Source organism: Poeciliopsis prolifica, unplaced genomic scaffold, assembly GCF_027474105.1.
Source record: "Poeciliopsis prolifica strain line A6 unplaced genomic scaffold, Auburn_PproV2 SCAFFOLD016, whole genome shotgun sequence".
NCBI classification, from domain to species: domain Eukaryota; kingdom Metazoa; phylum Chordata; class Actinopteri; order Cyprinodontiformes; family Poeciliidae; genus Poeciliopsis; species Poeciliopsis prolifica.
The window spans coordinates 732991-759569 of NW_026562391.1; the positions used below are offsets into that span (position 1 = coordinate 732991).

General features: G+C 40.9%; 1 protein-coding gene across 2 annotated transcripts; it reads left to right on the forward strand.

The window, feature by feature from the left end:
- Positions 1 to 1607: 1607 nt before the first annotated feature.
- LOC129367366 (platelet-derived growth factor subunit A-like) lies at positions 1608 to 13401 on the forward strand. 2 transcript variants are annotated; one of them, XM_055041745.1, is made up of 7 exons: positions 1608 to 1862; positions 2156 to 2343; positions 2585 to 2681; positions 6211 to 6318; positions 6461 to 6654; positions 11711 to 11837; positions 12880 to 13401. In XM_055041745.1, exons 2-7 carry the CDS (start codon positions 2281 to 2283, stop codon positions 12888 to 12890), a joined length of 600 nt encoding a protein of 199 aa, XP_054897720.1. In that variant the 5' UTR covers positions 1608 to 1862; positions 2156 to 2280; the 3' UTR covers positions 12891 to 13401. The 2 variants fall into 2 exon arrangements, with proteins under 2 accessions (XP_054897720.1, XP_054897719.1); XM_055041744.1 differs by having other exon boundaries at positions 1608 to 2343.
- Positions 13402 to 26579: the final 13178 nt, after the last annotated feature.

Consider the following 26579-nt stretch of genomic DNA (forward strand, 5'->3'; position numbering starts at 1 on the left):
CCCAATGCTTGAATACTTAAACACTCCTCTCACTCTTTGCTTGTTCCTCTCGTTAAATCTTATTTTCTTCGTTTCTTCCCCCGTGTTCCCTGCTGGCTTTTTTCTTCTTCTTGGATTTATGGTTTTTGTTCCGCTCTGGCTCCCTGTGCTCTTTGTGAGCTCGCCCATCGTTTTCCCGTCAAGAAGTCTGCGTTTACTCCGCGCCTCTGCTTTGACAGGTTTGTCTTTAACGCAGCGTTTGATCGAGTGTGATCTGGTCAACTCAGGATATTGACAAAAGGTCATCCATTGACCAGTTTGGCCAGATGTTCCACTCGTTTGATCGTCTCATCTCTTTGGGGGAAATATTTGTTATCTATAGATATTCACGGCGTGATGGGACAAAGAATTTTGTCGTTAGCGGAATCTGTTAGATTTAGTTCATTCCCTGGAAATCATCCAGTTCCGTCTGATTTCATGTCTCCAGTTGCTCTCAACACGTTGTAAACATTTTGGTTCCATGCTAGAAGTCTCTGCGACCTTGGCCGCGCGATGGATCGTGGGAGCAGCAAATCTGAGCACAGTCATTATGTCCGGCATGAGCAAACACCAAGGCCCTTCGTTTCGCAGCGAGCCAACATCCGGCATGGCCGCTGACTTGCTCGACACACACTCCTGCTTCCTCTCCTTTCGGAGGCTCGTGCGTCTGTGGTTTTCGCAGAACTGTTTTCAATCGTGTGACTTGGACTCTGAAGAAAATGTGTGTCGAAATGGTTTATTAGGTCATGAATCACCGTCCGTGTCATGAATGTCACTGCAGGACATCAACGTTTGATTGTGGTGGTTTGTCCCATTTCTGGAAAAAAAAAGAAGGGTCATTTATTTTTTATGACAATGTTTAATGTAAGTGTATTTTTTTCTTTCTTTTTATCTTTATTGACATATTTTTGGGGGGGACAGGGGGTCAAAAATCCTCAGTTCTCAGTCCCGTCTATATTTTATTACTTTATTATTGTCATTATTATTTTATTATTGTATTAATATATAATATTTGGCCCGGAAGACACGTAACTGTTGAAATCTCATTTAAAAAGGTGTCGTGTCCCAGAGGAGAGCAGTGAAACACATAAAATGTGACCTCCATCCAATGACACAAAAGTTTGGGCAAAGATTAACAAAAAATCTGCAATGACTTGCAGATGAATAATTATCATATTAGTGACAAATATAAACAGTTAATTTACAATGATAGGAACGATAGGATAGGAAGCCAGGAAAAAAAGAAGGAAGGAAGAACAGAAGGAAGGAAGGAAGGAAGGAAGGAAGGAAGGAAGGAAGGAAGGAAGGAAGGAAGGAAGGAAGGAAGGAAGGAAGGAAGGAAGGAAGGAAGGACAGAAGCTGCATGGATAAATGGATAAATCATTTAATTTCCCATATTCACCCAGTGACATTTCCAAACTGGGACCAGTGGGGGGAAGCGGTCCCACTGTACATTTTGACCGAACTGCGCAGCTGCAGAAACTTGAAGAATTCCTCGTATGTTTTTTTTAAATATTTTTACGCGGCCACCGTTACGCAAAGCGCGCTCACGAGGGCGCGCGGCGGCGTTATATTGGAGGCGACTGGAGGCGTCTCGTGTTCATTCACCCCGGAGACCTCAGCCAGTCAGCGCGTGGAGCCCGCCGCCGCCTCCTGCGCTGCGGATTTCCGGACGCATTCACCGACCGTTTGGGTTTGGCTGCTGCCAAAGGGTCGAGCGGATTTTCCAGAAGAAGGTTCCGCGTGATCCGTCGACACGCCGAGGGGAACCGCGAGGCTGCAGGTGGAATAAAGTGTGCGAACTTGGACCGGGTCCCGCTGTGAACAGAACTGGATTTCTGGATGTGTGTAAAACAATATAATATTTATGTGTGTGTGTTTTTGATGAGCTTTATTTGTTCACCTGTGAATCTGAAGCAGAGAACTGCTGGAGATCACCTGTCTCCGTTTTATTTCAGTTTTCCCATTAAGATGCTTTTCTGCTAGGATTTTTAAAATCAATATTCTTATTGGGAATCTCTCTTGTGATTGTGTCACTTAAAGTGACTTATAATCAGAAGCGCCAGCGCTCTTCATTTAGTTTCCCTCATGGTGTAAAACCTGCCCTGAATGCTGAGCCGCAGTCACCTCCTCTAAGGTGTCGGAGGCAGCGCTTCCTTCCGAGGGATGGTTGAAAGCTGCGGGGATCAGGGAGCAGCAGCCCGGCCGGCTCCTGCACCGGAGTTTAGCCTCGTCGTGCTCATGCAGCGGACCTGAGAGGAGATGAAAGCCGCGGTCCTCCACCTCCTGACCGGCTGCTTTTGCCTATTGCGCGCCGCTGGCGAGGTGAGCCCTGCAGATCGCCGTCGGATTTGTGAGAGACGCCGCACGTTGCCATAGTTTCACGTTACAGTTCAATCATAGGCTCGTGCAAGAGCAAAACCAGAGTGTGCATCGGGGCTTTTTTAATATAGCCTATTTTATTTTATCTTCATTTTTAGAATACATAATTAATGTTTTTACAATACGTAACTTCTCGGTTCCATATCGTGTTCTGGATTAACGTGATGTCTGTGTGTGCGTGCAGGAGGCTCCCCTCCCTCGGGAGCTGCTGGAGCGGCTGTCCCGCAGCGAGATCCGCAGCATCAGCGACCTCCAGCGGCTGCTCGAAATGGACACCGGAGGTAAAGCGCCTTTCTTTTTTCTTTTTCTTTTTCTTTTTTTTAATGTAGCGTCTCGCCCTCCTCCAACATCCCAAGTTGTCCTTATAAACGTGTTACTGAAAACTAACTCAGCGAAACATGTGGTTCAAATTGCTCTTGTTAGGAATTAACTCGTTTTTTTTTCGAGGTGACGAAAACTCAACGGAAACGGCTAAATTAGCATTAGCATTTTTTAAGCTAGTTCTCCGTCTGATGCTGACCGGTTTATCAACGAACACAACCGGGGAGTTTACATTTTTATATAAAATAATTTTTCTTCATCTCATTGGTTATTAAATACTTTTATATGCAAACTAAAAAAAAAACACACAGACTGTTATTTTGTCCTTCTTGTCTTCACAGTCACATTAGAAGTTTAGGATGCAGATTTTAATTGGTTAATTTACGCTAAAAAAGTGCAGCTGCCTTTTTCTTTTTTTTTTTCAGCCAGCTGACCAACAGTGCTCAGGGGAAGGCCAGTGCTGGCTGACTCAATGCTTGTTTTTGAAACGTAGGAATGTGATGACTTAGCATTTTAGTGATTTAAAAAAAAAGAAAAATATTCTAACTATTGGAAGCCTTGGTTTCTCTCGAAATTTTGCTGATAGTCAGACAGAGTATTCTAGGAACACGGGAAGCATATTTGATTCTCGTCTATAAAAATGTAAGTAAACGACATTGACAGGAACCCTTGGAAAAACACCTCTGGTTTCTTTGGCTAGTTGTAAAACGTTAGTCACTGGGGGCGAGCGTGTGCTGTTCTTCGTCCCGCCTTGACCTCCGTTTGCTCCTTGAAAGAGTATTATTTTTATGTGGTTCATGGCAGAACGGGAAGATAGTGAATCATCTCATTACTGGGATGTCTTTCCAGATGCTGCTGGAAGCAAAAAGCAGTTTGAATCCAGTTTAAATCCTCCTTGGTCCTTTTCCACTTGTTAGCTAAAGGTTTGACCTGGAAGTGGAAACAGTGAACACAAAACAGTGAAGAAAAACAAAACACACACACACACACACACACACACACACACACACACACACACACACACACACACACACACACACACACACACACACACACACACACACACACAAAAAAACAAACCCTGACTTCTGCAGCACTTCAAAAAATTTCCTGCATCTTAAATCGTTTCATTTCTCGTGAGACGTCCACTGCTTTTTTTTCTTTTTTGTTCTTTGTCTTTCAGTAAAGATCGGTGCCACCATTAATCCTGGCATCATTGAGATGCAAATTCAGAGTGTGACAGCTCCCCAGGCTCAGTGGGGGTCAAGTGGCTCACTTCATTATACTGTTGTCATGCTGCCCATTATTAGTTTGAGAGGAGGGCTCCCTGCAAGGCTGCTGTGTTGCTATGTATAATTCATGCTGGAATTCCAGCGTGTCAGGCCACAAGAGGAGCGAGACGGAGACGGTCAGGGGCGGACTCTGTCGGGTCAGCCAGCGCACTGTGTGAATATCTGCACAACCAAAAAATATGTGCACCGTCACAGAAACAAGTTAGAGTTTAGAGTTATTACCACAAAGAGATCTGAGCTCCATGAATTCATTTTCCTTCAATATCATCGTGAAGATATGACAGAGATGGAGACATTTCTGAACTTTGTTATTCACTTGAGGTAAATGGAATAACCTCAGTAGAAACTATGAAACCAAACTTGGACTTTCCAAGTTTCTTGGGATTAAAGGAAAACTTTGGTGTGACTTAACTTCAATAGATTGTTACTTAAGCAGTTGAATATTCTTTTTTTTTTTTGCCTTAACAGAAAGCTATAACTGGGTTTCATCATTGATAAAGTTAAAATAATTGCTCGTTTTCTGATCATATCATTCCCCAATGGAGTTTGTGTGTGGGATTTAAAAACCCTGGGAACTAAAACAGAACCCTGAGGGACACCAACATCTGCAACATGGTCCGCCAGACTACTTTTTAATTCGTCTTCCAAGAACGACATAAACCGGCTTTATAAATTTATGTAACACCAATTCACAAATACAGTACCAATGCACAATAAATCAAATTCATACCACTATAGTCCAGTCAAACAGATTGAAATCAGTGACTTGCAGTCCAATGTGGTCCTAAATGTGACAAATGTATCATTTCTCGCTGTCGCACCCAAAAAAACACAAGTTTCACACTGTATCCAAAAGCCTTGAACTCATCGTTTACTATATTGTTTCTGATGGCCAAAATGGGATCAATATTTCACTTCACAACTAACCATCTGTACTAAAAAAAACAAAAAAAGAGGTTTTCTGTGCTTTAAACTTACTGTCTCAAACCCTGACTCAGCAAAACATTTCCTCAGCTGACGACCTCTGGGTGACCCCAAGCAGCTCCCGTTGGCTTTCAAACTCAATTTAAGAAATTCTTCACACGCTCTCGGACAGGTTTGTTTTTCTCAGATGAAATTGACATGGAGAAGACCCAGTGACCCGTTGAGATGTATAAACACCATAACTGAGTTAGAATAACCGCGTTAGACTCTGATCAGGAGGATGTTCCTCTGAATGAGAAATCGAATTCATCCTGCTTTGTTTTTCACATTTCTGTTCATCATTCATCAAAAGTATTTTAAGAGGTTCTGATCAAACAACAACAAAATTACAGAATTATAGGTGGAGATTTATGTTTTTTATTTGTTCTTTGAAGCTTATGAGCCCAATATATTTAATTATGAATGTATAAATCCCTAAAGGGGATTTTACAAAAGTCAATTATGTAAAATTGACTTTTTTCAACTTTACATCAAGTTATAATGTTACTCCCTCATTGAAAACATACCTGGACTTGCTTTGATTCTTTTCTGAGGTCTCGAGAAATCTTTTAGTCTCCTATGACAACCATTCAGCTGCGCAAAAATGGCTGAATGGTTCGGAATGGTTGCCTCCTCCAACAAAGAGTTTGTTCTGCTTTTAATATTGGTTAAATTTATTTCAACTCTAAGTATTTAATATCTAGGTGTTTTTATGGGAATGTGAATTTTTTAGATCAATTTGGTTTGCAATTTTGAGCATATTTCACATTTTATTGTGTCATTTAGCATGGGGCGTCTTGCAGTCTTGGTCTGGACTCGGTCGCGATACACTCTGGTCTTGGTCTTGTCTTGGTCTTCGGTGAGGTGGTCTTGACTACAACACTGCTGGGTGGACGTAGCAGTGATGGGGAGAGATGTTGTGACTTCCCTAGGGCGGAGCTTCAGAAAGAACAGGGGGTTCTTAAAGAGACAGACACCTCAATTTCAAGACGTAAAATTTTGAAGTCAAATTTCTTTAAAATCATGTTTGATATGTAGAATTTTTCGCAGTGTAATATGGTTATGTGGCTGGAAAACTCAAAACACTTCTTTTTTAACTGTTTAATTTGAAACAAGTTTAGACTGGAGAAAATCTAAGTTTCTCAAAGGTCATTGAAATGACGTGATGAGTGTGAGAAGATGTGTTTTACTGTGCTCCCAGCAGTACAATGTGTCCTATTTTGTCTCCGTCCAGAGAACGAGGTGATCGAGGAGACCAAACACATCCACCACAAGGACTTCTCTCACGTCTCCCCCACTCACAAGAAACCACACTTACACACAAGACAAAGGAGAAGCACCGGTGAGGCCCGCCGAGTTGCAAAATGATTCTGTTTCAAATCAATTTTTAGTTCTTTGTGCAGAAAATGTTGCAAGATTATACAGTCTAGCCGTTCAACAGCAGCTTGCTGAAGGCGTTTGATGTCCTTTCTTCCCCCCTGCAGTGGTGGAGGAAGCCGTGCCGGCCGTGTGCAAAGTGCGCACGACAATTTATGAAATCCCGAGGAGTCAGGTGGATCCCACTTCGGCCAACTTCATCATCTGGCCTCCCTGCGTTGAAGTGAAGCGCTGCACCGGCTGCTGCAACACGAACAACATGAGGTGCCAAGCGGCGCGCAAACAGCTCCGTACTGTCAAGGTAAAACGGAAAATCCCACCTCACTGTGTCCGTTACTCTGTCAGTTCTCCTCTGAGTCAGCTCTTTATTAACAGCTGATTTCGGTACCAGATAACAATAATAAAAAAACAAACAGATACACAATTAATAGCACTTATAAAATTAATCTTGTTAGGTTCATTTACTTCTCTCTTCCCTCTAAGAAAATTCTCAATGTTTATGAAACCAGTTCCAAATCAAATCAATTCAAATTGCAAATGAAACTGGTTTAAATTATATTGAATGCTTCTAAAAAATAAAAAAACAGTGTGAGATTGTGATTTTTAATAATTTTCACAAGGCTTAATCTTTGAATCACTGGAATTATTTCCACCCTTTATTGTTAAGATTAAGGATGGCTACACTTAATCAGCAGAGTATGTAATTCAAAGTAATTGAAGTCTGTGTCGTCTTTGCATTCAAGCACCGTCTTCCAATAACACAACACGGCTTTGCCATGACACCAGCAAACAGAAACTGTCGCTGAATAAGCTTTCATGTTCTTTGCAAACACTGATCACTTCTTGACTGACATGTACAATAGGATTCTATTATTTGTCCATGAGTAGCACACACTCAAGACTTACACACACACACACACACACACACACACATGCAAGACTTACACACACACTCACACACATGGAAGACTTTCACGCACATACATACACATGCACATACACCCAGTGGTTCAGCTGATGGTAGGAGTTACTTTTGGCAGATTCTGTGTTCATCTAAAGTATAAAGGCCTGCCGTGTGTTTATGTTTTCATTTGTTTTATATGTGTGCGAATAAGTCTTGAGTGTGTGTGCATGTGTGTGATTATGAGTGTGTCTTCTGATGCCTGAGATTCAGCCAGTGAGTTTGTTTATGAAAATGTTAGCTTTCAGAGCAGAGGCGTCTGAAATGTGCTTCACAGATAAACTTGATTGATTGATTGATTGATTGGTTGAACATTAACGGGAATTAAATTCATGTTTCTGATCTTTACCAACTGACTGAAGTTGAAGTTTAAAAAAAAATGTTTTATAGGAACAAACAGAAAGCTGGAAGGGGCTTTTGAGTGCTTGAGAGTTGCCAGAGACAAAGAAGAGAAGGAGAATTTTATTTTCGAAGCTTTGGAAACCCAATCTCAGATGAAAGGAGTCGTTCTTTGTCTGCTCACAGAGGAAATCAAAAATAAAGTCGTATGCCGAGGTTCAGCATTCAGAGGGCAAACGGTCACCACTGCGTCCCTGCTCCATATGGCAGGAGTCAGAAGAAAAACAGTGTCGGTGTTGCTTTATATATTTATTTCAAGCCTGATGAGAATCAACAAGTCTTTCCTGATGACCCATTTTTGTTTCAGCAGTGGTCTATTAAAATTTAATCTCAAATAGATCTTGAATCAAATCCATTTATTTTATTTAACGCGTGTATAAAAAATGTAATAAACAGATGAAAACACAAAACAGATCAAAAAGAAAAAAACTTGAGATAAGTGCAATCACGGAAAATGCACCATGTTCAAGAGCTCGCCAAGATTTCTTCGGCCTGAGGCAGAAAGCCGTGCAGCCTTTGAAGCTGCTGCACTGTTTGCCTGATTGCATCTCTCTATAAAGTTCACAGTGAGGTTGTGAAGAGTTCCTGACAATGTTCAGACAATTCTGATAAGATGCAGTGTTTCTAACTGCATGCCGCTCTTAACGTGTAAAAGAGCAGCTACTCACACAAAGTTAGCATCCTGCTAAATGAAAAACATGAAACAACAGCAGAGTCTCTTAAACTTGTAATAAAGGATAGTTTTACTACAAAAACCCGTATCGTTATTTTCCTTACTGGGTTCTCTTGGTCAATTTGTGTGAGATTTAGCAACATCGTGGCTGAAAGCCAGAAACGTTCCAACTGCAGACATAAACTGTGCTACTGAACATAAACTACATAAGTACTAAACAAGCACCAGCCTGCCACTGTAAACTTTCAACTGCAATTAATTTTTCCCCCTCCGTTCCTAGCAAAGATTTTCTTTTTAATATCTAGACCTTGAGGGCGTAGATGTGTGGGGTTTTAATTCCCGTCCCTGATTTAATCGTTGTTACCGAACGCGCGTAAAAAAAATGAACTGCAAAAGAGCAAGAAAACCACATTATTAACCTCTAATCTGCTGTGGGGATTTGAAATTAGCCAACGCTATAAATGTGATAATGTTCTATTTTTGTTGATGCGGAAAACTTTTCCCCATAAAAATAAGCAAAATAGAAAGAAGGAAAGAAAATGAGATTTTTTCAGATTATCTGACTCAATTTACACAAAACAGTGACAGTTTGACAAATACATTAAAAAAAAGTATTATAAAAGTTACATATATCATTCTGTTCTTACGTGACCCCAAAAGTGTTAATTGCTATAAATCAACCAAAGCATCGACATAAACACAGTGTAAAAATGGATCCACCGCAGGCCGCAGCTCAGACTCAACTCACAAAGCAACTTTGCGTTGGACGAATGAAGTATAATTAACTTTTCCAGGTTTTCAACTTTGCCTCGAAATCCTGCAGCTTCCAGTTTTGTCTTACCCAGGCTCAAGGTTAAAAAGATAATACAAATAAAAATCCCTGAGAATAAACTCAGTTTATTTGTTTTTTTGTTTAAGGCCAGCCTCTGCAGAACAGCAGGGCTTACCTTCCAGCGGCGTCTCACCCGTCTTTCTCACCTCGGCTAACCCCGCTCTGTCCCTCTCCCAATCCTCGGCGGCTTGGCTGTTTGTGAATTTGTTCAGACTTGAAGCGGAGACGCTGTTGCAATCTGACCTAAAGCTCCAACCAATTTGGGAATGTGAGCGCGAAGCACCCGCGTTTTATGTAACTGCTTTGGGACTAGATTACTGCGCACACGCGAAGAGCAACTCCAAGTGTGTGTGCCTGTGTTTGGGTGTTGACACTGAAATCAAGCCTCTTGTCCTTATGAATGCAATTCATTCACCCAAACAAGAAGAGCCACACCCATCTGTTTACATAGGGCTGGAGGTGTTACATAAGATCAGGAAATTAAGGAGGAGCCTCAAGCTGATGTGTTTTTAGTTTAAGTTGAAGTAATTATATTTTGATACAGAAAACGGTATTCACATGCAAATGACTTGACTTTAAATGATGCAGTCCAGATATTGCGTGCAGCATCTGTTATGGTTTCCTTATGTAGGTGAAAAACGGTCTGTTCATAATACCAATGGCCACAGACATCACATTTGGACAAGCGCGTTTCCTCAAACTTGCGGAATTTCTCCATAAATTTGGAAGTTCATGATGCAAGTTTATGTGTTATTGAACACTGAGCGCAGGTCGTTTCATGGACATTTAAATACATTTAAAGCGGCGGTGTGTTTTCCAGGCACATATGACTCCAAGTGAATTTTACTTTCTGATTTAACGCCTTCAAATTGGGCCTCTGCCTCTTTAAAAACTTCTCTTTCTGAAACTCCACCTTCAGGAAGTCGTCACAACGGCATCTGCCATCAGAGAGCTGCTGAGTACAGATTATCTTAATTATGAGTTTAATCACGGGGAGCGACAGGAACACCATCGTTAAGTTTTGTAACCAAATGACTGTGAATCACTTCTCTGAAGAACTGTCAGTAATAAAGACGAGAAACGCAGAGAAGCTGGTCAGAGATCTGAGCTGCAGTTAGTGGCGACAGTGTAAAACACCAGAACTGCATCATATTAGCTTGGTGTGATGTCAATTAGATTTTTTTGTTTGAATTTAAAAAATAATAAAGTTCAAGATCTGAGTCTTTATCATTATAATTGGGTCAGGAAAATTTATTTACAAGACAAAATAATATACCTGCGAGTAGTTAATCCATCACAACCAGAACCTCGAGGTTCTCCGTTGCTGAGCGTCGTTGCAAATCAGCGGAGAAATGACCGCAGCTGCTGCGCTTCAGACTGTGACATGGAGAATCTCCCCACTGGACTAGAACCGAACCGAATCACACATCAACCTGTTACAGAGAGCAACTTGACACTGGAAAGTGTGATAAGATGCCCTTTCGAAGCTCGGCTGACTGTTGTGCTGATTGTGGCTGCAGTCTAATAGTCAGACCAAGTTTAATTTGTGGCTGCAGCAAGTGTGTCTTGAACATGCTGCCAAAACAAAGGTGGTAGTTTTTATCACCTACTGACAGATAAGCAAACAAAAAAAAAATTTGGCTAAAAATTCTAAACTTGAACAGAAAACCCAAAATGCTTTATGTCTGCTCATTTCATTGTGTTGACAAAACGCCAAGGGAAGAAAACCTGTATCTGCATCCGAAGCAACTGAGTCAGTGAAGTAGCTACATATGCTAGCATGGCAGTATTTCTTCAAGTCACCCTCCCTCCCCGCAGCAGCTGTAGGTTTTGGTAAAACAATATTGTCACATTTAAACTGTGATAGTTTGTGTTCCCACATATTTTAGAGCCTAAAAGCTCTGACGAAAGCTGGTTAGTGAGTTGCTAACATGTAAACAAATGGTGGTTCTGGTTTGCGGCGGGAGCCTCTTGTCCATGAGGCTTAATACAGCAAGCCTCATGATATTAATGTGGATTAACCCTTTAACAAAGTTTTTACCAGCGTTTCCCTGAGAAGTAGCTCCCATAATGAGCTCAGCAGATGTGCTGTTCCACCAAGTGGTTACTAATTGCTGCTAGCTAGTCTGAAGGAGCCAAATGAATAGATGTTGTTTTCATTGGCTTAAAAAAAGTTTTCTTCACTTGCTTCTTTGTCATCTGCATTTTAATCAATCTGAAATGTGCTTTCTGCACAGCACCTTTCAGAAACAAAGCAGTTCAAAGTGCTTTACATCATAAAATCATAAACATATTACACTGTCACCAATTATGGAAGCCAGTAACAGACGTGGCATTTTGTTAAGTGCTCCCTTTACAGTCAACAGTGTTGGGTTTTTAGTCTTGACTTAGAGAGGAGGTCAGTGTTTCCGCCGTTTTGCAGTTGTCTGGAAGTTTGTTCCAGATCTGAGCAGCATAGGGACTGAATGCTGCTTCTCTGTGTTTGGTTTCAGGTGGCGAAGGTGGAGTACGTGCGGCGGCGGCCCAAACTGAGGGAGGTGGAGGTGACACTGGAGGACCACTTAGAGTGCACATGCAACAACAAGTGGCACATCGGCCAAAACCAGGACAGAGATAATGGTGAGGAAACCACTGAATGCTACCGGCTGCTAATGGCTCAAACTAATTTATTAACACTTCTCCTGAAATGTACCGCTGGACTGAAACTGAAACACGTCAAAACATTTCTCACCTTTACATAATAGCCATCTTTAAATCACATTTGGGTTTTTATTGTTAGTCTGTTACATTTTAACTAGCTTAACTTATCTTTTTGTAAAGAGAACTGGAATGATCTCAGAGGAAAGAAATATTATCACTATTTAAAATAATAATAATAATAATAATAATAATAATAATAATAGACAATATTGCTATAATGTCTGTTATTATTATAATGATAATGTTCAGCAGACATTATAATATCCAGTAGACATAGTAATAATTATTTTTATTATAATAGTAGACATTATTATTATAATGGCTATATTTATTATAATATACATTATTATTATTGTTATTAACTGTTATTTTACCAGGAAAACCGTGTGAGATTAAAAATCTAGCGTCTCATTTGGGCATTGGAGCGACAAGCCTTTGATACTTGAGAGAGTTATCAAGACGCTACGCATGCAGCGTTTTGGGAAAATTGTAGTCTGTGATTTTACTGGAAAGTTATGGATGCAACATTTTGCAATGACACGACTTTTTAGGAACTGTGAGGTGCGGTGAGAGCTCTGGAGGAGCCAGCTGCACAATGTCCAAAAGAAACACAAACAAACCATCATCCTCCTACTACTTCCTGTCCTTGTCTTTTTTGTCATTTCCACCAGCAGCAACATCCAGATGTTGATGATGTGACTTGTGTGATGTGGTTAAAGCTTTGCCATTGCAATTTTAAGAAATTCTGCTATTTGAATACGGTGGAAAAGCCACCTCATCTTAGTGCTAAAACTTTTCATCAAAAAACATGATGTATTATTTTCAAAATTAGCCCACTTTCTTTAGGCACATTTATTTTCGTACTTTCAGTTTGCACAATTTTATGGCTAATAAAAACGTAATTCTTCTGATTCTTCATGAGTTTCCATCCTCATATTCATAAAGACTCTTCTTTAATCAGGTATCAGGTGAGCCGACAGGCAGATCCTGCAGTGGATGGGACCTTCCTCACCGCCTGCTGAGGAAGGGACAAATTTTTCTCGATCCTGTGTGGGACTCGTGCCACTCATTTGGACCTGAAGTGCACACTTAAGAGTTTGCTGCAAAATAATAAACTCTGAAACTCTCCCAAGCCCAGAGACGCACCTCAGACAGACAGAACATTTCTCAACTCAGAGGACGAGCATTTGTGATGCATTTCATCATAACATCAAAGAACTGGTGGCTCTGCTTCTTCACCTGAACGGTAACAGCTGAGCACTAAAGACCGCCATCTGGCTGAAATCGTTTCTCTTCTTCAAACAGTGACTGGCTTGAGGTTTTCTACTCCAACGTTTGTTCTTCCTCTGGTAAAACATTCATGTATATCCTCTGATTTTTATAATCATGGTTTTTTTTAAAGCTGTGTTTTTTTCTACTTCTGGTACTTTTTATTCATCATAAATGGAAGCAGGATTTTACTGAATCAAATAAAAATATTTATATAAAACACAAGTTGGTGCTGTCATACAAAGACAGATTAATAGGGCTTGTTTTTAAAGTTCATGCAAAGCAAACTGGGAGGTGAGTACATGATTTAGGATGTGTTGCATTTGTGGTTGTGGATGCTACGTAATTCATTGCACATTGTATCAAATCACAATTGTCAGTGTTTGTAAAATCACAAAGTACTGTTTTGATGCAGACCACCGGCCATTTCTCTCACTAGTACTCAACTAGTGGGTTTGTTTTTGAGCGATCATATCTGGACCGTGCCAGAGTTAATTTGAACCAAACTGAGATCGAGGACCAGAGCTTGATTGGGCATTCACACCTCCCCAAACAAAGTGGACTCTCTAGAAGACCACAGGTGTCAAACTCCAGTCCTGGAGGGCCGGTCCCTGCTTTTAGATGTGCCTCTGCTGCACCTCAACAGAATAATTAGGTCATTAGCAAGGCTTTGGAGAACTTATCTACATAAGAAGGAGGTAATTTAGCCATTTTATCACGGTGTTTTGTACCTGGGGCACATCTAGAGACTGCAGGACACTTGAGGACTGGAGTTTCACACCCCTGCTCTAGACAAACAAACTGGAGTTAGGTTAAAACGGATTGAACAAGGAAAATGTGAATGCACCCAAACAGAAAGATCTCTCTTCAGTACTGTAGCTTTCAAGTAGATGTCCTTGGACACCTCGTCTCCATTATTTGGCTGAATTTAGCTCATTGAGGCAACACCTTCTTTCTCCTTAGGTGTCTCTATAAATCCGGTGGTGGAGACGTTTCAGGTGACTCACATGGATGATATTCACAGACACAAAGAGTCTGTAGAAAAGCGGTTCCCCAGGGCAGAACATGCTCTTGGACGTTCTCCTGTTTGGAGCTGATTGCTCTTTAATTTAAACCCGAATTAATTTAGACCATAAATCCAGCATCAGTCGGAGGCTGGGCCCATCTTGCCATTCTTTGGGACTCTATTGGACTTGCTCCAGCCAGGACCATTAACAGCTCTGAGCTTGTCGAGAGCAAAGTAAGCATTGAAGTTTTTGTTATACGAGTGTCCAGACCTCTGGTTCTCAGTAATGAAACGTTGCTGGGCGATTAAGTGAGTCCCTGCTGTCTGGACTTGAGTCTGTACTGCCATTATTTCCCATAACATGCGTCAGTGGGTGACTTCCATTGACTTTTAACACAAGACATCTCGAACGCTTATTGGTAGGCTGGTGAAAACTTACATAACTTTGCTGGCATATCATGCTTGGTAGAGGTAAACCACGCGGAGACGCCAGCCAGCAGCGCAACCAGACTGAATCGTTGGTGTAAATACATAAATTTCATGATTCAGTGGTTGTGTGTGAGCTGAACAAAGAGGCTACTGTTGGAAAACGCATTTTCAAAGGTTTGGATTTGTTGTCTTTTTCTGCTGTTTTCCCACAATTTTGTTAAAGCAAACGCATAAAGCAGACCGGTATCATGTGAACAACGGAGCATCAAAACATTATTTTTTTTTTTTTCGTTTTGAGAAAGGGAACAGTGAGGGAGCGGAGGCAGATGGGGGATAAGACTAGCAGGGTCTGAAAGGTGAGAGAGAGGAAATGAAAACAGACAGGATGGACTACAGTGCAAATGTGTGTGTGTGTGTGTGTGTGTGTGTGTGCATGTGTGTGTGTGTGCGTGCGTGTGTGTGTGTGCGTGTGTGTGTGTGTGTGTGTGCGTGTGTGTGTGTGTGCGTGTGTGTGTGGGTGTATGCGTGAGAGTGTATAGCACAGGGAGAAACTCCATCTCTCTAAAGCTCCGATAAGCAGATTAACAACAGGCTCGCTAAAATGCACCGAATGCTGCGCAGGTCAAACACAACTTGATATAGTCTGAGAAACGTTCAGTCCAAGCCTTTTTTTTTTTTTTTTTTTTTTTTTTTAGCACATATTTCAGATCAGATTGCAGAACTTTCATACCTTCATGACCTTCACAGCCTTTGAGAAACTGAGTAAATTCAGAGATCAAGAGTTTTTTTTTCTGTTGTTGCTGTCGCCTGGTCACAGCAGGTAGAGTTACTGGAACCAGTTTAAAGGAAAAGCCACAAGACCTTTTATGCAAGCAGTTATTTTACCAGCTTAGTGTGAAGATGACGTGACAAGCTTCTTTTCACTGGACAATATGTATATCTATCTATCTATCTATCTATCTATCTATCTATCTATCTATCTATGTATCTATGTATCTATCTATCTATCTATCTATCTATCTATCTATCTATCTATCTATCTATCTATCTATCTATCTATCTATCTATCTATCTATCTATCTATCTATCTATCTATCTATCTATCTATCTATCTATATCTATCTATATTAAATTCTATATAAATGCTGATTCCATTAACTTTTTGGGGGGAAAGCTGAGTTCAAGTTCTTGAGCAACTCCCTGACCCTTAAATGACCTCAATTAAACAGAAATGACATGAAGCAGGTTAAAGAGCAATTCAGTTCCAATCCAAAGAGGTAAATAAAATCAAATAAGAAGCAAAGACAATGACGTCTATAAATCCCGAGAGGTCGATATGTCTCAGTGACCAAAAGCCACTTATGAAGCTTCTGGATTCCAGTGAGCTGCAGTGAAAGACAAACTGAAAAAAACAAACAACAACAAAAAAAAAAAAACAGAAGAGTGTTGGACAAAAATGAAAACATGAGGGTTTTTACAACTCGTCCATGTCGCCACCAAAGCAATATGTGTTGCACTAGAGGCTGAGTGGAGAGGGAACAGTGAGCTAACATGGAAAAGTTGGTGCATGTTGTTGTAGCCGGGCGATGATGCCACTCATTAAAACCGGGTTTTATTGGATGAAGAAGACTGATATAAAACCTCTAAAAGGGTTTTCCTGAAAACATGACCCTGTTGGAAAAGGTTTGAGACACAACCAGTTTAAATGGATTCTACCATTCAAGTAAAGTAGTGAATGTAGTGAAACGAATTTGTTAAAAAATGTTTGAGTTTGACGAGCGATGTACTGAAAGATATTGATTAACATGTCAGCAGGTCTCTTCAAATCGACGCCGCCAAGTACATGTTTGGCTTTCCCAATGAACTCGGGCTCGTTTTTCTCCGAAGTCCTTAAGGTTGTTCGTTCTGCGATCACTTGACCACAAAGCGGAGGAGTTCAAATGTGTTACTGAAAGCCCCAAAACGAGAAGCATGCATGTCACCTAGCTCACCTATCAGCTGCCTTCTGGCCTGTAAGAGATCAAGCTCTTCATCCCAGCCCGGTTTCATCTCTGAGTGGCTTCTTGTCGTAATTTCCATGAGTCAGAGCTTCTTTTTTTTTTTTTCCTTCTTCCCAGACGAATATGTCCGCCTCATTCCCACCACTGGATACAGCAGGAACAGAGAAGTGGACGACCCGGGCTGAGGTTGTGAAACCTCAACTGGGGCTGAGGTTTGGCATTCTGTGGTGGGGATTATGTTTTACTGCTGGCTGATGTTGTAGCGCTGGATCCCGTCTACGTAGATCTGGTTTCCAGAGATCAGAGATGTGAACAGAAGGGGGAAAAATAATCACTTCTAGAGTTACCCGGTTGACTGGTGACATTTTGAAGTATCAACCTGTCCCACATATTTATAATGAAAGCTGCTGGAGCCACCTCAGCCACCCACCAATCAGCTTTGAGCTCTGGATCCCCTGATGTAAGGGACTCTGGCGGACGGTTTGTTTGCCTTCTCGTGTTTTAATAGACCATTGCAAATCCATTCACACACGTTGGTCAGAATCGTTTCAAATCCCTGCTTAAAGCTGCAGTATATAACTTTTTTTTTAAAAGTATGTTTTTACACATGTGTTAAAACTGTCACTATGTCTTGACAGTACAGTGTGAGACAGACAGTCTGAAAAATAATCAAGCTGCGCTCCCATGTGCTAAGTGCAGAAGTAAAAAGCTTGACCAGAAACAGCCAATCAGAGCCAGGAGGAGGGCCTTAGCGCTGTCAATCATGTTTTCCTGAAACAGTAAGTTGTTCCTCTGCCTTATGACAAAGAGCAGTATGTACACGAATGTGATTGACGGTGATAAGACCCGCCTCCTGGCTCTGATTGGTTGTTTCTGATCAGGAGCTGTGCATTTTACACTGAGTCATTACACTAAACCTAAAACGCATTACTTTGCATCTCAGTAACATAGTGCAAGGTGTGTACACAAAAATTTTTAGACTTTATCATTTTTAAGACGCTAAAAAATTTTAAGTCTAGTTTTCGGACCTAATCTATTGGAATATTTTCTGTTGCTCTTCATGGTTCCCGTTGATGGGTTGATGTGGTTGTTCAAGGAAAAGTCAGACTTTAAGTTGAAGCTCTTACATTTGACGTGAGAAAGCAACACAGAGATCTTTTGTTCACGTTACATACTAAAAGGAGAAATGGAAAGTAAATATATATATATTTATATATCTCATTAAAAGTATGAAAAGGTGAAGAAACATTTTAATTAAAGCCATGATTATGTCGTGGTTTGCGTCAGATATTTTCCTGTAGATCGTATCTTTAATGTTCTCGGTTTTGGTGACGTTTAAAATGAACAAAAAGCTAAAACAAACAAACAAAAAAAAACTAGGCAGTGACATTTTAACTTTGCCAGATCTATGAAATAGATTTTTCTTTCCTTAGTGAAGACATCTTTGCTCACGTCAGACATCCTGCATTTCCTTCAGCCTCAGAAATGAGCCAGTCTCGTTCCCAGGTCTGTTCCCAGAAGCAGGCGAGGCGCTGGTGGCTGCAGGTCTTCATTATTATGAATCCTCAGGGGAAAACAGCTGCCTGATCATTATCAGATACTCAAACACCCACTTCACCTTGTAAACACACACCTCCTTTTTCTGCTCTTCACCGCTTGACTCCAACTCAACTTCTTTTTTTTTCCTTTTTTTTTAATGGCGTAATACTGTGGAAAAAAACGAGCTGTCCTGCTGTCAACAGCTCCAAATCAATCAGCTCGTCTCTCCCTCCTCTCCGTCTCCGTCTCCTGCGGCTCATCAATTGTCTTTCTTGTTTTTTGGGGGGAGGGGCCGAGAGAAAGGCCTGCTGCCGCCGACACAAAGAGCAAGGAAACAGAGGGATTGAGAAATAAAATCAGAGCATCAGAATGAGTTTCGCGATTCTTTGGTTTTTGTTTGTTTGTCTTCGCAAAAGTCAGTAAACCGGGAGGTATATATTTTTAAAAATGCTATCGATGTTTTTTTTTTTTTAATCAACTCTGACTCACCCGATACTTTCACTCAACAACGAGGCTTGGAGCATTAAATGTTTTCACAGCCACAATATGAACCTTTAATAAACATGAAAGCCTCTTCCCATCACTTTGACGGAATAAAAGAAGTCAGATCTCATAATTGTGACTTGATTATCTCACAATAACGAGATACCATCTCATAATTATGAGATGCCTAAGTCGCAAAATCTAGATGGTATCTCGTTGTAATTTAGCTAACTCACAGGGAGCCAAGATTAGACTTTCTTTTTCCATCAGCGAGGCGGAAACGGGCTTCAGTGTATAATATTGCATTTACGACCTATTTTCCAGGACTGCATTGGTGAAGATTAAATCTAAAAGCAGTGGACTGTAGTTATTTTTAAGCCTGGCATGTTTGCCTTCTTTAATCCTCATTTGCAACAAAGCCATCATGAGCTACTTTGAAACCAGAGGATCACCAGAGCGTCAACAGGGAACAATAAACTGATGCTTTTGTCTACTTTTTATACGTCATGCTCGAGCATGAAAGTGATTGACAGCACTAAGACCCGCCTCCTGCTTTTGATTGGTTGTCTCTGCTTAGTCCTGGGAGCACTGGGAGAAGACAGACGAGCTCAGATTTTGTTACGACATAATCACACTTTTAAAAATAGGTGGAAAACATTTTTTATGTAGCCTATATGTGGAAGGATTTTATGCGGCCTCTTCTTCAAAGCCAAATAAAATTTGTTCAACAACACGTTCACTCTCGGTTCCCGGAAGAGCTAATGCTGTTAAAAAGTAAAAGAATGACCCTCATATGACCAAAGGCAGTAAATGTGCTTCATTCAGGACTTCAGGAAGGGGGTCTGACTTCAGAGAGGCCGCCGCACAGCGACCCATCAGACCAAACAATGACTCGCCTCTTTATCACCCACAAACCTTGTTCAGCTCTCTGAAAGTGGAGCACTGCACTGTTTGTGCTGTTTCTAATATAATCGCATTTGCCCTTGAGGGCTTTTAGAGTTGGTGTTTTCTGGGTGAGGCTCAACACCATAAAGTGGTACATTTATTAACTCTGTGAAGGACTCAATACTTGGAGCGACTCGTCTGCGTTCAGGTATGAATTTCGTTGCACGGGATCATTTTTCGCCTCAAAAAAAAGTATTGATTTCTAGAAAACAGTCCAGTATCTTAGTATAATCACAGGCCTCCAAGTGTGCTGTAAGGATTTTACGATGTGATGGAACAGCATGTTGCTGCCACCACCGTGCTCTGCCAAAAGGATGGTGTGGCGGATCCACGTTTGCTCTAGTTTTTTGTGTTTTCAAAGTGTGAACTGTCCCACTAAGCTTTAGCTTTTTGAAAATAATTACGTAAAAAATCAAAACCTGTCCTCCATGCCGGTATTCAGCAAACAGAACTGGTTTTGGAAACGCTAAAAAGCCCCAAACAGGAAAGATGTAATCTGGTTTTAATGTAAGATAAAATGAAATAAACAAGATGAGCAAAGATACAAACAACAATAAATGTGTGCAGTTTTTTTTCAGTACAAAGAGGCAATGCTTATTTACCAGCAAGATCTGGACAAATGTTCTTTTTCTGTCAGAACTTTGTGAAATAGTTGCATAACATTGTTGGTTCCTCTTGGGAACTGCTCCGACATTTCATCTATTCTGTCATCTGCCTTTGGAAAGCCATCAGTGCATGTGCAATTTTCTCATCTCACGAGTGAATTAACAAAATCTTTTATTTTCTGTGGCTGTAAATAAAGTACTAACTTCTCCTAGTTTGGATTCTGTTATGAAGGTTGGTGGTGTTGAGCATTCCTGTAAAAAAATAAATCTTAGGACTAAAAAGAACTTCGGATGGTTAATAAGAAAAAAAAAACGAACGGTCCGATGTGTGTCACTGCCTCTTTCTCTCTTCAGTATAAGGCTTCTGCTGACCCTTGACACTGACCTCTTGACCTCTGCTTTGTCAGGTCGTCAGGTGCCAGCTTGGTGTCCACAAAGATCAGAATTACGTCAAGACTCTCTCATTCGAGGCTCATAGCATTGTCTGTCTGGACAAGAAAAATAATCACCAGTTAAACACTCATGAGTAAAAACAAGATAGTTTTCTTTTAGCAAACTTTGTTTTTGTGTTGCCAGTTGTTTTCTTTAAGGGACAATAATATGTCTTTTCCAGCCATTTTATAGCATAATCAAGTAACAATGTTGCCTTGAGTTGTTATAAAAGTGGCATAAACATTGTGCTTCGGCATTTGGTTAGTAGGCTTGTTATGAACCCTCAAAGTCAGTCGAGTGTTATTATTATTCTTTCTAGGTTATAAGCAAAGATCACGTCTGACCTTATACATGGTAACAATGCACTTCCAGTAAATGATGGTTTACTGATAGCAACAAAAGTCCTAACCTGATCATATTCCATTCCTTGTTGCACTCCAAACATCCTTGTTGCGCTATAATATTTGCTTTAAACCATCATATAAATGGACAGAGTTGTTGCTGCGAGGTTGGTATTTTTAGCGAAAAACATTTGAAAATTCCTTTGTCAAATACCAGATAAGTTGAGAAGGCTGAGAGTGTGACGTAAGTCTTATGCCGGAGGGGGTTCACAGATAGCAAGCAGCACTCTGGATGTTCTGTGAAGATGACAAGTAATTTCATGGAAGGCTTTGCGAGGATTTCTGGCAATCTCTGCAGAAGAAGTTATGATGATATAGGGTTGTCACTTGCCGTGCCATGCCTGGCAGAGTAAGACCTCAGGATCAGATGTGTAAGAAAAGTTAACCTCTGTGATCTTTGCTTTATTCTCTTGCTTCTTCACATAAAAATTGCAGACTGCTATGCAGCAGATGTGAGGTCACAGGCAGTTGTTCCAGCCAATCATTGTGAACCTTTGAAACACCCTAACAGCAGTCATTTCATAATCAAACCAAGAATGAAGAACAAACCGTTTAATGCTCGGATATCAAAAATTCGGATGCAGAAACAAACCTAAAAAGCCTAAAAACCCAATTTCATTATCCCAATAAAGGCGGATTTTAGACAGAAGCCAAGAAACTAAACAACTCAAACTCGTTCTTGTAGGCAACTTGTAGGTTGTCCTAAGGAGCCATAGAGTTCAAGTGGCTGAACTGGAGTTCAACAAGCAGTTGAACGCCATGCTTCTGAAGGAAGCCACAAAGAATCTCAGGGGGACAGCCAAGCTTGGGAGGCAGGCAGACGTGCAGGTGGTCAGAGGTGAAAGTGATTAGTTGGTAAGGTATGGCTTGGATGGAGGCCTGCAGCGCAGGAGCTTAGAGTCTGGAAGGATGAAGTGTCAGATGGCGGGATGCTTGTGGGGTGAAAGGTGAGGATGCTGGTGGCAAAGGTATTCGGTCTGTGGCTGTCTGGAAGCCGACTTTGGCAGTGCAGGAGGTCTGGAGAGTTGTGGTACGGAGGTAGAGTACCAGAAGCAGATGGACATGAGCTAGAGGTCATTGAGGTAGATGTGTAGTTGGAGAAGAATGAATGGTTTTAGGAAGTTATCTCCATGATGGCAACAGGAGGAGGAAACAGGAGGTAGGCTATAGGTGGTGGAGAGTCACAGTGAAAGTCACAGTTTGTGGCGAGAAAGAGTGATTGTGTCATTCTTGATGCCAGGTAGGTGACTGGCATATTGAGAAGATGCACAGGCTGTGGAGTTTTGAGTTTAAAGGTCCCCTGGAACCTTTTGAGACCACATCCAGTTGGAGCCAAAAACAATTTTAAGCCCCAGGAAAGCTGACTCAGGTTGTTATACTTGATGCTGCCTTTTTCACATGAGTGTGTATTTTCTGTGCAAAAGTCTGAGACGTTTGTAATTTAGTGCAATTTGACCCAAATTATCCCAGATGCCTTAATTATTTCACAACTTTCATGAGTAATGGTGACTTTTAACACCATGGAAACAAATGACTCTTGTTGCCTTGAAATAGTCACTTGTTTTTTTTTTTTTTCTTGTTTCCTGGAGAATTTTAACCGTCTTGACGGATTACGACAGCTATTCTCACTTCTTTTCTTTCCTTTTTGGCCGCAAACGATCAAACTGCAAGTTTTATTTGATTTAAGATCAGCAGAGAAAAGCAGTCAGCTCAACTATCAGTTGTCTGACTTGACATCTCATTTTCTTCCTTTTTTTCCCCTTTACTTGTCCGCTCTTCACGGTTGCTGAGGAATGGCGAGAAGGCTTTGACAGAAGCAAAGGGGTGCAATTACATCTTCTGGTGTTGACAAAACAGCACAGAGAAAGTAACATCCTGCCAGCTCGAGTGTTTCCAACCGTGGCCGCTCCCGCAGCCCCCCCGCCATTGCAAACATCTTTCAGCCCTCCCCTACAGCCCTGATGGAGCTTTGCTTGAGTCGGTGTGAGGCTTAAGAGAACTTGTCAATGTCCTGTCAAAGATGAAAGGAGCTTTCTTTGGTGGTCCCTGATTGTGTCTGGAAGTGGGAAGAAAAGAGTGAAGACAAGAAGAAAAAAGAGGACCAGGCAGGAAACGCTTGAAGACCTCAACGATGCACTTCTGGTGTAATGTGCCAGTAGCTTTCTGGCATTGCTTGTCAAATTTGACAGGTGACTTGAGGAGATTTAATGCCTTGAATCTTTCAGCGATCGCCTGAGGGGAGGAAATGCTTAAATTTATGAGCTGGAGCAGGTTGTGAGGGTGAGACACCACACTACCCTCTGCTTCAGGCAAGAGTTTAGTGTCAACAACAACCGGACCTCTTTGTTTGAGGGCTCAAAGGGTAGACGTGAACTTCCTGGGAAATAGACAGTTTGACGGACAAGGGAGACGTCCTTTTTGCAAATTAGGGACGCACGTACACGGTTTTATAAATTAGAGTGGGCCGGTTGACCCTGGCATAACACCGACGGCGGGAGATACTCACAAGGAACTGGGTCAAGCCAACACAAGGGCTTTATGCGGAAAACTTTTAAACAACAGAAATGCTTCTGTGGCTGCACCACGTCTAATAATAATGGCATTGTATGAGCCACGTACTGCAAAGGTCAGAGAGCAAGAAACGTTTATAGTCTGACGATCATTCAACAAAGCCAAAGGAATCCATAAAAATGAGGACGGAGGGGTGTCCTCATAATATGAGACAAAAACACAACTGATCAAATTTATGAAATAGAAAAGATTGGTGACATGGTTCTAAAAATTGGCTTTAGGACAGAAAGCGATCATGTGTAAGTAATGCATCCATCTATTTCCCTTACCAGTTTTATCCTATTGTTCAAGGATTGCAGCCAGTGGGACTATAGGCAAGTTGTAGCAGAAATTAAGTGGTGCATGTCAAATGATCTCAATAGAATATTAAATAACCCTCTGTGTAATTGCAAAACAAGTAGTGTTTGTACATTTAACTTTGACCAATCACAGCTTCCCACTAGATTTTATTTTGGGGATTTTTTTTAATTAACCTTTCAAAAACATAAAGACATCTTATATGCAATAAACAACACAATACATTTTATCTCTTTTTTTTTTTTTTTTTTGAGAACATCTAATTCTGTGCAAATGTATTCATACACCTAGAACGTTTTTGCCATTTATGATGCTACAAGAACAATATTGAACATGTTAAGGTTTCATGTGACAGACAAATGCAATGTGGTACATAATTGTGAAGGAGGGGATTAATTATTTGAGGTTTTCAAATTGTTGAACAAATATAAAGTGCTGGATGCATTAATATTTAGCATTATTTAAAAAATTAAACCCAATGTAAATAATTCCCTTCAAACGTTACTTCACAGAAAATCAATGGACAAATTAATTACTTTTTTTTTGTTCTTGTGATAAAGAACAATCCATGATAAAGATTTAATCAATTGATGGTCAATCATGTCAAATTATAGATTTTTCAGAGTGAAAATGCTGCAGCTCAATGCATGAAAACACACAAGATGTAAGCAGAATGGAGATTAAAACAAACTTTTCCCGAATTGACAACATAGCTAACAGAATCAATAGCTAAAGAAAACTATTTTCATCCAGTTTTTATTTTATTTAATTCTTTTTTTTTTTGTAGATAGAGCCCAGATGGAAAGATCATAACTGTCCTGTGTTTGGCCTGCTATGTAGGAGGAAGCCTGGGAACAAACCAGCACACAGTGGATCTGAGTGGGTGGTCTCATTCATGGTTTTATAGTCTACACATCTCTTCAACACATCAAGGTACACTGGCATGTATCACAAATATGGAAAATGTAAACAAAACACAATGTACTCAGCTAATCACACGCCCCTGTCAGCCAGAAATGCTTCCCCGCTGTGGAAACAGCGGAACGACTAACCGCGGAAAACCTGACATTAGACAAAAACAAACTCACAAATTCCTTAAGCGATCAACCACAGAATGTCTGTGGGCCATTTAGGGTTTCAGAGCTTAGATTTATGGTAGGATGAAGTCTGGCAAATGACAACACAATTAAATTGAAAGAGGTGTGTGTTGGGATTTTAATGCACAGCCATCTCGCAGGTTAAGAGAAGTGAAAATATCCACAGGGACGACATAAAAAATTTCCTGTTGACGTCAGAGAAGAAAAGGAAGATTGGTTTGAAATGATAGAAAGGAGGCAGATCGTTGAACCAGGGTCGTATCGAAAAGTTTCAGGACACCGACTCTCGAGGACTGGATTTAAGGACCAACGCTCGTTGTTGATCTTATCATTTTAGCTGTTTTTCCCCTTTGAGTTAGTTAACGTATTCTCTTGCGTATTGGATTTTTTCCTCAGATTAGTGTTCTTTCTGTGTATGTTAGTATCAGCATCAACACCCCTTAACATAACAAAATCCAAGACTGAATTTTGTTAAAACCTTGAACCAGATGAGCGTCATTAGCAGAAAACCTAACCAGGAAACTGAGTCTTTGTGGGCTTTCTTGGATTAGCATTGCTAAATGTAGCAGTAAGTAAGAGAAGACAGTGACTGGATAACTTGTGCATCACTGCACATGGGTTCCAAAGCCAAGAATCGTCATGCCTCCTGAAAACCAAAACGCAGAAAGTGATCAGAGATTGTGGATCAGGGAAAAAACACAAAATGCTCAGCATGGTGTCCTTAGAACTCGAGACATGTTAGGAGGCGTCGCGCGATCTCTGTTGATTTCGTATTGAACTTCAGTGATGAACTTCAGTGATGAAGTTTGATGCGAATCCCACCTGGCAAGCTAAAGACACGATTTGCACAAGTAAAATTTTGAGCTCATACACACAGACATGCACGCACGGATGAGTGACGAGGAAAGTTGAAAGATGTTCGTCTTTTGTTGCTTGCATCCGTCGCTCCGTGCGTGTCGAGCCCATTACTTCGAGCTGAAAGCGGTTGATGCAATTAACCAATGACGAACCATGCTTTAAAATAATGATTTTGAAAAAAAAAAACTTGTTTATGGCTACACAGTTGACAGATAAAGGTTTTGTTTTTGCCATGTTCTTGTGTAGCAGTGTTAAGGTTGTAGAATCCCATTGCTTCATATGTATCAGTGCAATAAGGAAATAGCGCCCCTCTTTGTGTGGCTGGTTATATGTTGCTGGCCCCTGTTCTCAGTGCCAGTCTGTGAACGCTGCATGGGAGGTGAGGAGCATTCTTCAGCTCACAGTAGAAAAGTGTTAGCAACACATAAAACACATTTTTTATTAACTTAGATACGGCCAGTCTGTGAAAGCTGCGCAAGAGTGTGCTGAGTGAAGCTGAGCCCCTTGGCCTGTTGTAATTCAGGAAATAAATTGCCTGATCACCCACAAACTCCTAGTCTTCATTAAAAACAACCACACAGTGCAGAGTGGAGGGGCCTGGTACAATGGAACGAAGCAGAACCCGGTTACACTTGCACCTCTTTCTCTTTCTAACGCCTCCTAGTTAAGTGCCTATATGTCCTATATCAAGAAACACCAATTGGTTTAAACACAGACACACTCTTTCAG